Below are 16719 nucleotides of genomic sequence, written 5' to 3' on the forward strand. Positions count from 1 at the left end.
AGAGGAGGCTCAACACTTTCATTTCAGAGCGACAAAAACATTAACAGGCTTCATCATTCAGCATCTCGACAATACGGAGCATCCAGTTCGTACAGCGAGACGATGCTACAGGAGTCTCCCGCTATACCTAATGCCCCTTTCCTTTCCTTTTTTGTATTTTTTTTTTTTTTTTTTTTAAATATGAGTAATTTGTTCCAGGTTTTGTGCAATCCATCATTTTGTAAGAGCAGTTATGGCTTTTACCCCAATGATGGATAACTCATTTTGGAATAAAACACTCTAATTGGGCTCTAATGTGATCACAATGATTTTTTTTTTTGGTCCTGTGACCTTCATCAGATGATCATTATCGGATGACACTCACAAGACAGAAATATCTTGATTTTGTTACCGCCCAGCAACACAGTGCCTGTGGATGTTATGAAATGAGGAAAGCAGCTAGAAAACTCCTCTCATTCACTCTAGTTTTTAAATTAAACAAAATTTTGGGGAAAATTCACAAGAATATCTGGCGTCAACAACTTAAAAGCATTCAGAATTTGTTCCTTTGCTGAGGTCAAGTAGCATGTGAACATTTATTCTACTGGGGACACACATTTGTTGATAAAGAATATGATTGGATGAGTCAATAAAATGACCAGCCTGGTGCCTTTTCTATATGAACGGAAAGAGCAATGCCTGCTGACTTGGAAATGACAACATTATCGGACATATGGAGATATATGGGAGCAGTGAGACATTTGAGACTGTCACTTTAGCGAGTGACGACCCGAGATGTGACACAGATGCAGCACAGATGTATCCGAGCCAAGAGGGTGACAGACAAACGACGAGCTGCCAGAGGCCCCCCGGCGCGTGGCGTAATAAGGCCGATGATTCACTTTCACTACGAGCCCAGAGTCCGACCTACCATCTGTGAAGTCAGAGGGGTAGAAAGGCAGTCGGCGGCAAAAGTCCTCGTAAATCCCCCGGCCGGCTTTCAAGAAGTCTTTGCACTGCGGAGAGGAGGGGAAAGAGGTTAGATTTCCTACAAGGACACACAGTCTCACTGAGTCCAAGCTGCGCCACCTGGAGGCGAGAAGAGGAACCGCAGTCATACGTTTGGATGCACCAACTCGGTCACGGATGTCACAATTTTCAATAAATGTTAAGACATAAAAAAATATGACAGCTTTTTATTTCTCTCCCTTCTTCATTTAGCAATTTTTTTTTGGGTCCTTTTGTTCACTCCTTTATCTATCCATTGTTTGACTTGTTTGTTTTTATTATTCATAATTCTTATTATTTTTTGTTATCTTATTTCTGTGCCATTATCTGTACGTTTGAAAATAATACAAAGATTTATCCAAAAAATAAATAAAGTGACATAACACGCAAGGAATTACATACTAATCAAAATAACGTTAAAGAAAACCAAATTATTATTCCTCATAGTAGCCATGACAGCTTTGCTCACTATTGGTAATATGTTAACCAGCTTCATGAGTTCATCACCTGATGGTTTTTAATGAACAGATGTGGTTCATTAAAACTTAACAGCTGGAATGATTTTCAGTCTTAATGCTTTGGAGACTGAGGTGGTGTTGGCACTTTTAAACTTCTGTAGTAATCTATATGGCAAAAACAGCTCAACTTAGTGAACAGAAACAAGAGTCCATCATTACTTTACTTATTTTTTAATCTATCCAGGACAACAACACTATCAACACGATCGGTTAACGGGTGGAAAATCTCCCCTCGCTGTCCTTTTACCTGTGACAGTGCAGCAGAGGTTGAGCTCCGCCTTTAAGCTCATTCAAGCGATTTCAGTGTAGCTCAGCTATGTGAATAAATGTTACTAAACATGTGGACACTTTCATTTTGTCAAAGTAGCTCTCAGAGGAAAAGAAAAAAAAAAAAGGTTGGAGACTCCTGCTTTATGGCAAAAAAGGTCAAGAACTTTGAAAGTGCACTCACAAAAACTATAAAACGCTGATGAATACCAAGGGTTCCTCCTGCTGCAGAAGGAGTTCAACAGAGCTACCAGCCTCAAAGGTCAGAGTTCAAGCAGCAGACACATCTCAAAATTTGGGAGGAGACTGTGTGAATCAGACCTTTATAGTCAAACTGCGGCAAAGAAACCACGACTGAGGGAGACCAAGAAGAAGAAGAGAACTGCCCGGACTAAGAAACAACAGGAATGGACAGTAAACCAGTGGGAATCTGGACGTGGAGAAGGTGAACGGATGTTATCTGTTCTGCACATGTGGTTCATGGAAACATGGAAGAGACGGTGTGATGGTGAAGAGGCTTTGCTGCTGACACTGTGGTCGATTTATTCAGAATTCAGAAGGCAACTCTCAACCAGATGCCACAAAACTCTCCAACGACACACCATCCCTTTAGGTTTGAGCTGAGCGAGTGAGAAGCACACATCCAGACTCTGTAAGAGCCGTCTGATCGAGGAGAACAATGCTGGAGTGACTCATGCAAGTGTCTCAGCACTGCTTTTGCACGACGGTTGGACCTGCTGATGAACTTTCCCTGCTTGTAGGTGGCATAATTTGCTTTGTGCAGGACCAGTTTGACAGTAATTCCCACTTGTGGAGAAATTGCGGCCGGTTAAACAGAAATGAGTTTGTCAAATAAACGTATACGCGCTAGAAAATTACATCCTTGTTCATGCATGCTGTTTCTCCATTTATTGCTCTGAGGCATTTTGTTTAATTCAAGCCCATCTTATCCACGGTGACCTCAAAGAAAAAAAAAAGCACAAAAAACAAAAACAGAAGCAGAGAGCCCGAGGCCGTATCCTGCTTTGAATATTCTTTTATTCGACGCTGTGCTGCAGAAAATGACACATTTAAATTCACAATTGCCTGTTTGATGATTCAGCTGAGGCATAGTGAATTCCATGCAGGGCTCTCAAGTTCGAGATCATTCGAGTCATCGGCATTAGTGAGGTGGTCCTTCAAAAAAAATAATAACGGTGTAATCCAAAACAAAATAAGTGGTTGGATTTAGATGGACGTTAAATAAAGATCCCTGGATGATGGAGAATGACAGAGAGGTGACAGCAGCAGCAGTGAGGGACAGGAGAGTATTTTTAGAGAAGTCGGGACGGTTGGAGAGGAGTCACGTGACTCCAGAGGAGAGGTGAAGTGCTTCTTAAAAAGATCAGCTTCCAGATTAAAACCCAAAAAAGGGAGTGAAATGTGAAGTCCCGATTGAGCTTATTAAGTAAATTATCCAATTAGCCAGTGTATCATTTTCTTGATGAGCATATCTTTGGGTGGCGAGAGGGTGTGTGTGTGTGTGTGTGTGTGTGTGTGTGTGTGTGTGTGTGTGTGTGTGTGTGTGTGTGAAGAGCTCTCGGGGAAAATCATTCCTGCCTCGTGTGTCATCTTAAAAAAGTTTTGACAGTGTTTGGCAGAACGAAGAAGTTTACTTCAAAGTAAACAACGAGAAAAACAAACAACAGAATCAGCATCTTTTTTTTCCTCCTCGGCTAGTTTTATGAAGCCACACACGGCTGTTCAATGAGGACCGTTCATCCATTAAATACATCATGGAATCATTTATTATTACAAGGGAGCTTTTTTTTGTGTGCGTGTGCGTGCGTGTGTGTGTGTGTGCGTGCGTGCGTGCGTGCGTGCGTGCGTGCGTGCGTGCGTGTGTGTGTGTGTGTGTGTGTGGCCTTATCGCCAGCTTTTTGGCTCAGGTTTGATAAACAAACGTCTCCGAGAGGAATTACTGTCCACCTGTTTGCCATTCGTTGTGAACGGTCGATGGAGTGAGGCAACGGAAAAGGAAACACATGAAAACACAAAAACAATTTGGCCCTTTTTTTGTGTGTTTTTTTTCTTAAGGTACAGGAAAGTGGTTTGTTATGGCGAGTGGTCCGATGTCAATTTTTGGATGTTGAAAGAATGAGAGAAGCAGGCCTTGCCTTTCTCTCTTATTATTATTTTCTGCTTCCTTTCAATTCCACCTGCTTTTCCAATCTCTTCTTTCCACTTTCCCCTCCATCTGTCCTTTTCCGTATAGCCCTCTTTCACTGAGTGGCACTGAGCCTTTCAAGCCCTGGGATAAACACCTAACAAAATGCTGCGCAATAAAAAAAAAAAAAAAAGGAAAAAAAATGAAAAGAAAAAAAAAAACACAAGGGGAAATGTCTAGGAGCCGTGGCCTGTCAGCGGCAACATTAAGAGGAGATGTTGGTCCGTGGCATCGAGCGGAGCCCCCCCTTGGAGGTCTGTGTGTGTGTTGATGTGTGTGCGTGTACGTGTACATGCATGTGTAGCTAAGGGGTTCTGACAGGACTGTGAGAGATGTAAGGTCATTTATACACTGAGGAGGGCTGGCAGGAGTTGATGCTGATTGATTAGGGGGAGAGAAAAGATAGAAGAGTGGAGCCAGTCGAGCGAGGAAGAGGAGGAGAGGAAGAGGATGTGGTGGTGGAGGAGGAGTTAGGGGACGGGGAGAAAACGATGCGAGTATATTTGGAAAAAAAAAAAAAAAGGTGGAAACATGCGAGATGACAAAAAAAAAAACAAGTGAAAAGTGAAGGAGGAAGATGAGGATGTTTTAGGACCCTAAAATGGGATATGCTGCTCACACACATACAAACTCACCTTGAGGGGTTTGTGACTGCGAGGGTCGGTCTCCTCCTTCCCCAGAGCGGTGGGCTGCTGGTTGGTCGCTGTCAGCTGGTGCCGCTGGAACACCAGAGCCTCCTTGAACTCCTCCTGCGTCTTCGTCTCCAGCAGCTTCTGCCTGAAGGAGATGTCAGAGAAGAGGGTGGCGAACGTCCTGCCCAGCTCCATCGCCGTCTTGGTACTTTTCTGTGAAAGAGACGGAGAAGCAGTTTGAACGTGTTTTTGCTCTGACTACGTCTGGGAGGAAACATCTGGCTCCTGAGCAGCTAGTTGCTAACTTTGGCCGACTGCTGCAATTCATGGAAACAATCAAAGTTTTTAGAGACTTTTTGGTAACGAAGTCTCGGAAAAATGTTGATAAGGGCTGTGACAATAAGTCAAATTGGTATCCAGGCCACAGAACAAAAACAATAAGCTGAAAGACATTAAAATTCTCCTCAAAGCTAAAAGGGAAGAGCAGATTGGGGTCATCATTTTCTAGATGTTGTAAGAATATTGATTACAGCAGCTTTAGTTTGGTGTTAAAACATGTAATTGTTCATTAAATGCTTTAAATTTTCAGTTTCATAGTTTTAGTATTGTCAAGTGCTGTCACAATATTCTGTAATGCATATTATACAGTCTTTTGTCAAAATGTTATTTTTTTTTATTATCATCTGGTAAATCTATCTATAAATTGCTTTTCAATCAATTTCAAACACTTTATTATATCAGGATATTACAATATAAGAGCAATAACAACTGAAAATGTATCTGTTACTGTCATAAAATGTGCAAAACCTCTTTTGCACTATGCACCAGAATGTCAAATATAAACTGGTACATGTAAACTACTTACTACTACTTAAAAAGGTGGCTTGAATTGGTAACGGGCATTGGAACAGGTTCGTGTGTATTTGGGCGGGTGTCAATAAACCCACATCTGCTCTGAGTAATGCTGTCACAAGTCACAAAGTGCGGCAGAGTGATGGAAATGTCGTGCTGGCAGGCTGGGAGGCAGCATGGTGCCATGGAAGTCTTGTTAGCCAGGTGGTGATGACTCCAATGTTGTCAGGCTCAGTGTGTACAAGCAGCAGCTGCAGTAAATAGATCAACTAAAGCCTTTAAGCTTTACCGCAGTGGTAACTGAATTTCAACCAGTGCTGAAAGAGCCCAGAGAATGGATGTTGATTCATCTGAATTCTCTGTGAAGGAACAGAATAGCATACCTTAAGTCAGGTCAGTCAAGGAAGAAATATGCCACTGCTTGCTCTGAACAGTTTGTACTTTGAGTCTCAAAGACAGTCAGCTATAGTCAGATTTGATTTACAGAAGATAAAATGGATTCTAGAGGAGAACCCCATTACACAAAACATTTGCAACCACATTAGCAGCTCATTGAGACTGTATGTCGTCAATGCTAACTTTAAGATGCCAACATGCTCAGAGTGATAATACTAACATGTTGGTGTTTTGCAGGTGCTAGTGTTTAGCATCAGTACAACTGAAGTTGCAGTTATTTTGAAATAAATGAATGCATTAAATAAGTTTAAATGCTCACTTCCATGGTGATCGGTGTGGTGGATCTGACTCGATCTGATTTGGAAACAGCAATACTACGTCCCACCCACCGTTAGCTGTAACCTGACTGCACCACAGGCCTGTCAATCAAGCTGACACGCCCCCTCCAAAACACAGATTTTTGAGATTCATTTTTGACAGAATATTTTTAGATGGAGCGCCAGAAAATGAATAAGAACGGGCCACTTTAGCAAACAACACTGAATAACTTTAAATAAAATAAAATAAAATAAAATGGAAAATTGATTTGGCCTATATAAGTGCCTCCTTGCTCCGCCCACTTTCTCTCACTTAATGGCACCAAACCCTGGTCTTCAGTTTGTTTTAGATTTTTACCTTATTTTTGTCTTTTATAAATCAATACCATCTTTCTTTTGCGTCTAACTTTGAGTTGTGTGCCTTCTTGTGTTGCGGCTTTCGAGCCAGGCGTAATATAATGGGGGCTCGTCCGGGATACAACACCAAGTTAGATGCAAAAGAAAGAAATGAAAAGCAGGACATTTTTAAACAAAGGTCACATCCGTTCAGCACGTTCATTCTGGGTAAAGCAGAAAAAAAAAAAAAAAAGCCATAACATTCTCTAAATGGCGGGTGATGGAAAAGGTCCTCCCTTACACATGCTAGATTACATACATTACAAAGGAATTCCTTTCATCATCATCACCATCATGCCCCTTTGAAAATATTTTGTCTCGCAGAGGCAGTCAGCATCAGGGATAATTGAGATATAATAATGTTTTATGTTTACTTGGGGCTTAGATTAATGTCTGTGAGAATGCCATTAGTGGTTTTGATTGCTGCTTGTAAGATTGGTAAAGAGGGTGCTGTGGGCACGGCATGCACGAGGGTTCAAACGAGACACAAACCAAACAAACAAACAAACAAACAAACAGAAAACAGTGCAGTTAGCTGAGGCACCGCTGATTGCTAGGTACATTCCACCTCAACCCGCCCCCTGCTGTTGGTGAAAATAGTGTGCTTGCGTGCTTGAGGGAGTGGTGGAGGTGGAGGTGGTGGTGGTGGTGGTGGGTGGGTGAGGGTGGGGGGGGGGACCGCACTGAAAGTGAGGCCAGCATTAAGAAATCCGCGTTTTTCAGCAGGAGGAGGTTGAGAACGGGAGGGGAGTTGGAGAGGGGGGAGAGGAGGAGGGGGGGGCATTTGGAGAGGGGGCACCAATCAGAGCCATCTGAAGACAGCAGAGTGATGCGTGCGTGTGCATGCATGTGTGGGTTTGTGTGTGTGTGTGTGTGTGTGTGTGTGTGTGTGTGTGTGTGTGTGTGTGTGTGTCTGTGTGTGTGTGTGTGTGTGTGCTGAAGGCTCAGGACGAGGCAGTTGAGGACAGAAAGGTTGAGTGGTTTGATGGGAAGTAGAAAAGAGTTCATGTTTTGATGGGAGGCAGGGATATTACAGGATATGTGGCACTCTCCATCGGCTGCAGCAGCCTCTCCAGAGCTGCACAACGGTGACCCCGAGGGTTCAACCGACAGGACTCTGGTGCCCACACAAGACACTCAGAGGCCCTTGAATTGATTTCAGCTGAGCAGACGTTTGGCAGCTCTCACGTTATAACTCTAGATATTTTAGTGAATATGAGAAGAAATGTAAGAAAAAAAATGACCTCAAAATAAGAATGAACACTTTGAGCACAAAATGTAACGTGCTTCCTTTAAATCCTGATGACATTTTATGGAAAATGGTGGTCGAAAGCAGTTAGGTTCTTATTTTCGTAATAATAACAAAATGGAAACCATATCTTAAAACGAACACTTGCAGCCCAAACATTTACTTACTGGTTTAATTTCTATAATGTTTGTCTTTCACCACATTTCCAATGCGTAACCACAAAGTCTGCAAAGCATAAATGAACGGCAGCACTTTGGTTGTTCATCTCTTGTATAATTTTTTTTCTAAATCTTTATTGATATTTTTACTTTGTTATGGTGGTTTTTCTGCCGGTTTGTCGTCTTGCTTTAAATTACAGAAAACACTATCCGAGCTGTCCTCATCGGGACCTCGTTTATGTAACATTTAGTGGATCATTGGCGTCTCGTAGGTTTTCCCAGGGTGGGGTCATAAAATCTGTTTAAAACCACATACAAAAGAAGAACATGGAGATCCTTGTTCTCCCTATAATTTAATTCAGGACTGAGTTTCTTTGGCAGGTGGCTGATTTCACAAGAGCTATTTTCTTTAAAGGGCAGCAGCTGAAAACACTAAGGGAGGATTTTAAATTAATTTGAAGGAGAAATATTTTTTTTTTATTTCAGTTGGGTGCACATGAGCATGAATTTAGTGAACTATATAAAGAATGGATGCAAACATATATTAATTATTGACATAAGAACAAATACTGTTTAAAAAAAAGTTGATCATCTTTGCTCAGCAATCCACCAACAACAGATAAATCCCACGCATCATTTCCTCCCTCTGGGGGTGGCAGTTACCATTTTGAGCGGGGCCAATATCAGGATGACATAGCGGACCTCGCAGCAGTTCTCCCCCCAGTTTTGCGGCCTCTCCAGGCGGGAGATGCACACGTGACGCCTCTGGAGATGCTTCACGTTGCAGCTGAAGCAGAAGGGGGAAAAAGAGGATGTTTTTATAAATGTCAAGGGCTCACCTCACCGGCCGCGCCCTTCATTTCCATAGATTAACCTCCTTCTCTGCAGCAACAGTTAGATGCCATTCACGATGTGTTCTCTTGCATTCAAGTGCTCACACAGCTGCAACATGGGAACGCACGAGGACACACAAATATGCCGCACACAAAAATCCTGAAGTACAATGAGTTGGATTAAAATGTATTTCACACAAGATTTGAACACTGCATTATGTAAATCACACGGGAATTTATTCACATATTGTTGTTGTGCAATGAAAAATAACTAATATGTCCAAATATGGTGATTTTGATTTTCACTGAAAGTTTATGTTCCTTTCTTAAAATGAAGTTGTCCAAATTTTACAATGCACTGTGATACATTACATAGAAGCATTTCTGTTCAAAATAATTGCAAATATCCGGAAAAATATAAATTGTTTTATGATGGGTTCAGTTAAATTTAGGTACATAAATGACGAGGTTTAGGAAAACATTTTGGTTTGTATAAAAATGTCTTCTTAAAGTTGGAAAACAGGAAACAAAGAGCATTCGATGTTTAAGTCAGAAGTTTTGGTGACCCGTTTATCCACCTTGTCCTCGTCCCTGTGTGGACTTTATACTCTTGTCTCTCTTAACGGCATCACCACACATTCTCCTTCACTGTCATCATAATTACTGTGGCAGCAGGAGAGCTCTGTGACTTGAATGTAAATGTATTCTTTGGGGTGCCTGTTGAAAATGGCGCATGCTGTCCCTCCTGTGATGACATTCTCTTTATGATATATAATAACTATTCATAAACCCATTGGACAACCAGAAACATCATAAATAGAGTTTATGAGCAACTAACCCTGGATATACATGATTTTCTTTCATTAATTAATTATATTTTTTATATTTTTAATTATATTTTTTTGTCTTTATTTTAAGTGAGAGCTTTGCGACATATGTCTATAAAATATCAGAAAACAGTGAAAAATGTAGTTTCCAATTAACCGAAGTCTTCCTCAAATCACTTGTTTTGTCTAACCGAGACTATGAAAGACAAATATATGAAATTTGTCTTTAACATCATTAAACAAAAACATTGAAAAATTCTACATAAAAAAAATTGCTATATTTGCTTGAAAAATGCACAAAAACAATCAATTCAACTCTCAAAATTATTGTTGATGAAGGGGTTTTGTTGATTAACCAATTAAATAACTGATTCATTGGTAAACACACACACACACACACACACACACACCCACACACACACACACACACACACACACACACACACACACACGGTATTGCTTACAGGATGCAGAGCCAAGACTGCTGGTACTGGATCCCGGTGGCCGTGGCTGTCACTCCCTGGATCGTCTCTGACAGCAAGTGAACTGTGGGGCAAAAGTCAGAGGTCAAACACAAGTTAGCTGAGGTCGACCTCACGCCTGGCTTGATCCTCACAGGTTTACTTCCTGCTACAAGGTGAGGATCTCCTCCTTTTTTCTGTGTTTGGCCTCAGTCGTGTCATCCCTCCCTCCTGTATGATGAACATGTTCGTTACCACATTAATAAAAGCCTCCAATGTTTAAATCCAGAGTATTAGTGTATATTAAAAATACATTCTGGCTCTCATTTAATGCTTCGAGCCAAACGGTGTCAGCCAAACCACTAAAATGTTCAATAAAAATCTCCCGCCTCATCCGCCGTGCCAAGCTTCTCGATATGATGTCTACATCAGAATTGTCTAACGAGCTTGCCTTCTGCCTTAGACGGCGATGCCAGGCTGCACTGTGTGTAAACACCACACCACGACCGGCTAATAAGGATGTCCATCCAACCTTAAGACAACAGCAATGCCCGTGTTCGCAGATAAAAAAAATTAAAAAAAAAACACAATCCACTGTGCTGCCATGTTTACAGAGTACAAATCATTAAACATAGGCAAGTGGGGGCACAGCTGGAGACGGCTCAGTGATTCTTGATAGGAGGAATCTCCCTTCTCACGCACAGAGTGATGAATAATCGTGTTTTGGGGGTTATTCTTCGGCAGCCCTGACTATCCCAAACCCCCTCAAGAAGATTCAGTGTGTTTTGCCTCGCAACGTTCCTCTTCGATTCATCAGAACTAAAAAAAAAAATCACTGGGTGGAAATGTTTTGTATTGTAAGCAGCGGGGATGATCATTTCCATATCATTCAGATTTTTTTCCCTGCCAGCAGTTTCTCTCTCTTTCTGTCTTGTCTTTGTCTTTCCCTCCATCACTCTTCTTTTCTCTCCCTCTGCCATGCAGTCTCATCAATAAAGTATCCTCCATTCATGCCAGAAAATGATGGGCGTCACCATGACAACAGTATCACAGTGCTCAAGGAGTGAGAGCCAGGAGGGGGAGAATGAGGGATGGGGGGGGGGGACGCGGAGGGACAGAGAAATGAGAGAGAGAGAGGATGTAGATAAAGAGTAAGAGGGGAAGAGAGGATGAAAAGAAGTCTGTTGAAAAAGGAATGACAAGGAGAGAAAAAGACGCCGGCACGTGTTGTGGAAGAGAGTGAAGGAGAGGCGGGAGGAGAAGGAAAAAAACAAGGGAGACAAAGGGGGAAAATAAAAGAAAGAGACAGGAAAAGAGAACAAGAAGGAGGGTGCGTGCAGAAAGAGAAGAATTAAACTCAAACAGGAGAAACGGGGGCAAACAAGGACGGAGGGAAGAAGGAAAAATAAAGAATCACAAACAAGGAACGTGACAAAAGCAAAAAACGAGAATGCGACGAGATGAAAAGAAGAGCGGGAGACAGAAGGATGAAAATGGGACAGAGGAGTGGAGGAGACTGGGATTCAATTCAATTAATAGCAGTAAGCCTGACAGCCATGTAATAATCAAAAACCATCCAATTTCTCATTGACGTCAGGGATGAGAAGAGGAGAGGGACAAAGACGGAGAAAAGAAAACAGAGATATACAGACAGAGAAAAATAATGATTAAGAGATAAAGAGGAGAGGAGGAAGAGGAAGAGGAAGGAGAGGAAGCAACGAGGAGAAAAACACAAAGAGAGAAGTGTGTCATGAAGGTATCTGTCGTCCATACCAACAGACCGGGTGGCCAACGGCAGACCGCCCGAGAGAAGCTAACGACTAACGCTGCTAGCCTCCACACCGTGGCCGTCTCTTTGAAGTGAGATGGATTGTTTCAGTGTTGAGAGCGGTTCAACAATCAGGGCACAGCGCGAACACGGTCAGGTTTAAGGGTTAAACGCCCATATCGCTAAAAGTGGAAAGCTTCTGCAAAATTACAGACGATTTGTGAGGTCTAGAGTTATGATTCATGCTGACAGCTCTCCCTGACTTTGGGACAAATGTATCAGAAAACCTTCAGCAGTTATGAAGTCTGTTACATAATATTTTCTTCAACTACAAAACAGATTCAAACACCTGAGAGAATTTTTGATCACTTTTTAACATGTGACCTTACATGTTAGAATAAAACACACGTGGATCAACTACTGTCTCAGGAGTTATTCCATCTTGGCCACAACTCTCAGTTCACAGTTTATCCCCTTTTTAAGCAGACAATATGATAATATTGTGTTATGATTTTTATTTGCCTAATTCAAAGCGATTCCCAAACTGTGGTGGTGGTATGCAGGGCTTCATCTGGTGGTACAAAGGAGCTTTGCAAAAAGGCCTAAAAGTTGCACTTCAACGGGCCACTGCCCATAAAACTGCCATTTTAACTTATTTTATTACAGCTAGTCACATTATGTACAGTGCATCTGGAAAGTATTCACAGCGCTTCACTTTTTCCACATTTTGTTGTTACAGCCTTATTCCAAAATAGATTAAATTCATTTTTTTCCTAAAAAATTCTACACACAATACCCCATAATGATAACCTGATTTATTTATTTATTTTTTATTTTTTTTAATTTTTTTTAATTTTTGCAAATCTATTAAAAATAAAAAACAAAAAAAATCACAGCCTTTGCCATGTCACTCAAAATTTAGCTCGGGTGCATCCTGTTTCCACTGATCATCCTTCAAATGTTTCTACAACTTGATTGGAGTCCACCTGTGGTAAATTCAGTTGATTGGACATGATTTGTTAAGGCACACACCGTCTATATAAAGTCCCACAGTTGACGGTGAATGTCAGAGCACAAACCAAGACATGAAGTCCAAGGAATTGTCTGTAGACCTCCGAGACAGGATTGTATCGAGACACAGATCTGGGGAAGGGTACAGAAACATTTCTGCAGCATTGAAGGTCCCAATGAGCACAGTGGCCTCCATCATCCGTAAATTGAAGTTTGGAACCACCAGGACTCTTCCTAGAGTCGGCCGCCCGGCCAAACTGAGCGATCGGGGGAGAAGGGCCTTAGTCAGGGAGGTGACCAAGAACCCGATGGTCACTCTGACAGAGCTCCAACGTTGCTCTGTAAAGAGAGGAGAACCTTCCAGAAGGACAACCATCTCTGCAGCACTCCACCAAGCAGGCCTGTATGGTAGAGTGGCCAGAAGGAAGCCACTCCTCAGTAAAAGGCACATGACAGCCCACCTGGAGTTTACCAAAAGGCACCTGAAGGACTGTCAGACCATGAGAAACTAAATTCTCTGGTCTGATGAAACAAAGATTGAACTCTTTGGCCTGAATGCCAAGCGTCATGTCTGGAGGAAACCAGGCACCGCTCATCACCTGGCCAATACCATCCCTACAGTGAAGCATGGTGGTGGCAGCATCATGCTGTGGGAATGTTTTTCAGCGGCAGGAACTGGGAGACGAGTCAGGATGGAGGGAAAGATGAATGCAGCAATGTACAGAGACATCCTTGATGAAAACCTGCTCCAGAGCGCCCTGGACCTCAGACTGGGGCGAAGGTTGATCTTCCAACAGGACAACGACCCGAAGCACACAGCCAAGATAACAAAGGAGTGGCTTCGGGACAACTCTGTGAATGTCCTTGAGTGGCCCAGGCAGAGCCCAGACTTGAACATCTCCGGAGAGATCTGAAAATGGCTGTGCACCGACGCTCCCCATCCAACCTGATGGAGCTTGAGAGGTCCTCAAAGAAGAATGGGAGAAACTGCCCAGAAATAGATTTGCCAAGCTTGTAGCATCATACTCAAAAAAGACTTGAGGCTGTAATTGCTGCCAAAGGTGCTTCAACAAAGTATTGCGCAAAGGCTGTGAATACTTATGTACATGTTATATTTTCGTTCTTTATTTTTAATAGATTTGCAAAACTTTTAAACAAACTTTTTTCACTTTGTCATTATGGGGTATTGTGTGTGGAATTTTGAGGGAAAAAATGAATTGAATCCATTTTGGGATAAAGCTGTAACGTAACAAAATGTGGAAAAAGCGAAGCGCTGTCAATACTTTCTGGATGCACTGTAACATTACTGATCATTTAAAATTAATTTTAAGATGGCTGCAAGATCCAAAAAGTGGTAGACGTAAGTGGTGGACCTTACCGGAGTCGGCAGCTGAGCCGTTAAGTGGTGCCACTTAAAGCAAGAATTCAAAATGAAACTTGTAATTTGAAACAGGAGCGTTATGTTATTGTTATTAAGCCTTTCTGACGATGTTGTATTGTTAAAAAAAATTTGGTATCTGAAGTGGGAGGTGCCTCTTGGGAAATTTGGCTTGTTGTTCATGGTCTGAAAGGTTTGGGAACCTTCTGTTATTTAGCCGGTGCTCATTGATTTTAAAGGGTGTGGATGATATAACAGAAACCCATCAGTGTAATGCATTCTGCACACAGCTGAAGTGAAGCCTTTCCAAAACATTTTCAAGAAGTTACTGTTTATTGCAGGACTGTTGTATGGATTAGCTTTAGCTTGGTGTAGCTAATAAACTGCCAACTGAGTGTATTTCGCCTTGCATTTATGTAAACAAAAGCAAATTCCCTGAATTAGAGGTAAATCCTAACACCAATGTCCCAAACAGGAAGGACACCGGACGGCCTCCCGGGTTTTGCATGTCAAAGCGCATTCAGATTGAACGACCCGTTTGTTAGCTAAATAAATATGGAGCTTTTTATGAATATGAAGTTTGTTGAAACCTTCATCGTTCACTCCACCTCCCCAACTTCATTCCCGTGTTATTTTCTATACACCCTTGTGATCCAACCTGACTTGGAGGAGAGGAAGAGAAGACGATTTCTGGTGTGATCAAGTGAGAGACTAATTAAGACGTGAACATTCAATACTTGTCAGTTATGTAAAGATTTCTGCATGGTTTCGTCAGCTTTTGCTATGCAAACACTGCTGTTTCCACACAGAGAAAAGAAGAAGAAAAAAAAAAGAAAAAAAAACTCCCAGATGCTCACACGCAGCATATCAAATGTGACAAACTTCAATGGAAAGTGATGAAAAAATATGAGGAAGGCAAGACTGGATGGCTGGATTGGCCTCTTTGATCTCTCTGGATTCTTGGTGAATTCTTTAACTGCGTTACCCACATGGTTCGGTTGGAGGGTGGGGGGTGGGAACAAATAGCAATTTCTGCAAATCACATGAGGATAACGCTGTGTGTCACAAATAAGGGAGACAAATCAGTAAAATATCCCAAACCGGTCAGAAAACGGGACTTTAATAAATCTTTTTTGGTTTGGTTGAACATCAGAAGACGGCAGGATATATAAAGGAGATGTGAAGTTTCTCCGTCGATGTGTGACTCCGTCCATTATGCTCAGAGGTGACCTCAATAAAGCCTCCTGATCCTGTGGTGCCTAAAAGATTAACTGTGGCCTCAACCATCGTCAGACCTGCCAGCAAACACAGACACACACACACATATAAACACACACACACACACACACACACACACACACACACACACACACAAAGAGAAATGATTGGTTTCCTTCAAAGAGCGTGGAGGTTGTGTGTGTGTGTGTGTGTGTGTGTGTGTGTGTGTGTGTGTGTGTGTGTGTGGCGAGGCACTTTGAGAGAGGTGATTAAAACACAGGAGCGCTCCGTACAGCGGTGGCGGATGAGACACTTACTGTATATTATGAATCCATCACAGCCAATCACCATGCAGCGACAGATGCTGTGATGTCACGTGGTGATGAGAGGGCTACTCGGACTGGGTCAATGGTGAAACCTTGTTATCTAGAGAGGTTATCAATTTCTAATCTTCCGCTGGCTCGTGCGAAAACTAATTACATTAATAGTAAATACACCAGTGACCTGCGTTGATGTAGTGTCGTACAAGACTTTTAAGTAATGCAGCTACATCAAGTTAATTTCTAATTATCTGACAGAAATTTTCTGACCATTAGACTATAAAATGTTTTATTCTGCCAAGTAATTAGCACATTATTTGAGGTTAATCCTATGAATCTTAACTAAATGGATTTATTCATTTAAATTTCCTGTCACTTTGGACTTTTCTTCACAATAAAGAGCCTTATTGGACAATGAGTCTCCTGTGCGTTGATTTAAGGGGGAAGATTAAGAGGCATCGATATCTATGACACGAGAGGGTTCGCCGGTGCCTGTAATCATTTGATGACTCGATGGATCGACCCAGTCCTGAGCGTGGAGGGGGGGGGTCGACACAAACGGCTTACTGATGGTGATTGATACAGAAAAAGCAAACCACTGATTGCAGCCTCACGGCGGGCTGATGCTGACATTTTCATCCAATTAGCACAGCTTACCGTCATCAAAGAAAACGAAACTTTGAGACTTGTCTGCATGTGGAGAAGAAGAAAAAACAAGAGGAGAGACAAGAGAGTCAGTTCAGTCACCTTTTCCTGATCAACAGGCAGGTTTTCAACAATCATACATAAGAAAACGACACTCAAACACACACACGCGCACACGCACACACACACACACACACACACACACACACTCATATATAGACACATTTTCTGGTTAACAGGCACGCACATAAATATCTCTGCCGAACAGAAGCTTCATTTC

General features: G+C 42.0%; 1 protein-coding gene across 4 annotated transcripts in view; it reads right to left on the bottom strand.

Moving 5' to 3' along the window:
* slc4a11 (solute carrier family 4 member 11) overlaps positions 1-16719 on the bottom strand; it is a 97233-nt gene that overhangs the window by 20339 nt on the left and 60175 nt on the right. For 3 of the 4 annotated variants that reach the window (XM_069160771.1, XM_069160774.1, XM_069160772.1), the window contains 5 exons: positions 16452-16484; positions 10103-10184; positions 8642-8765; positions 4614-4823; positions 911-995 (listed from right to left, as the gene is read on the bottom strand). In XM_069160771.1, coding sequence (XP_069016872.1) covers positions 911-995; positions 4614-4823; positions 8642-8765; positions 10103-10184; positions 16452-16484 — 534 coding nt within the window. The remainder of the gene's footprint in view (positions 1-910; positions 996-4613; positions 4824-8641; positions 8766-10102; positions 10185-16451; positions 16485-16719) is intronic. The other variant, XM_069160773.1, reaches the window with a different exon arrangement.

This window comes from Embiotoca jacksoni, unplaced genomic scaffold (assembly GCF_022577435.1).
Source record: "Embiotoca jacksoni isolate LCO1_2020_lvr unplaced genomic scaffold, fEmbJac1.0.p SCAF_27, whole genome shotgun sequence".
Taxonomy (NCBI): Eukaryota; Metazoa; Chordata; class Actinopteri; family Embiotocidae; genus Embiotoca; species Embiotoca jacksoni.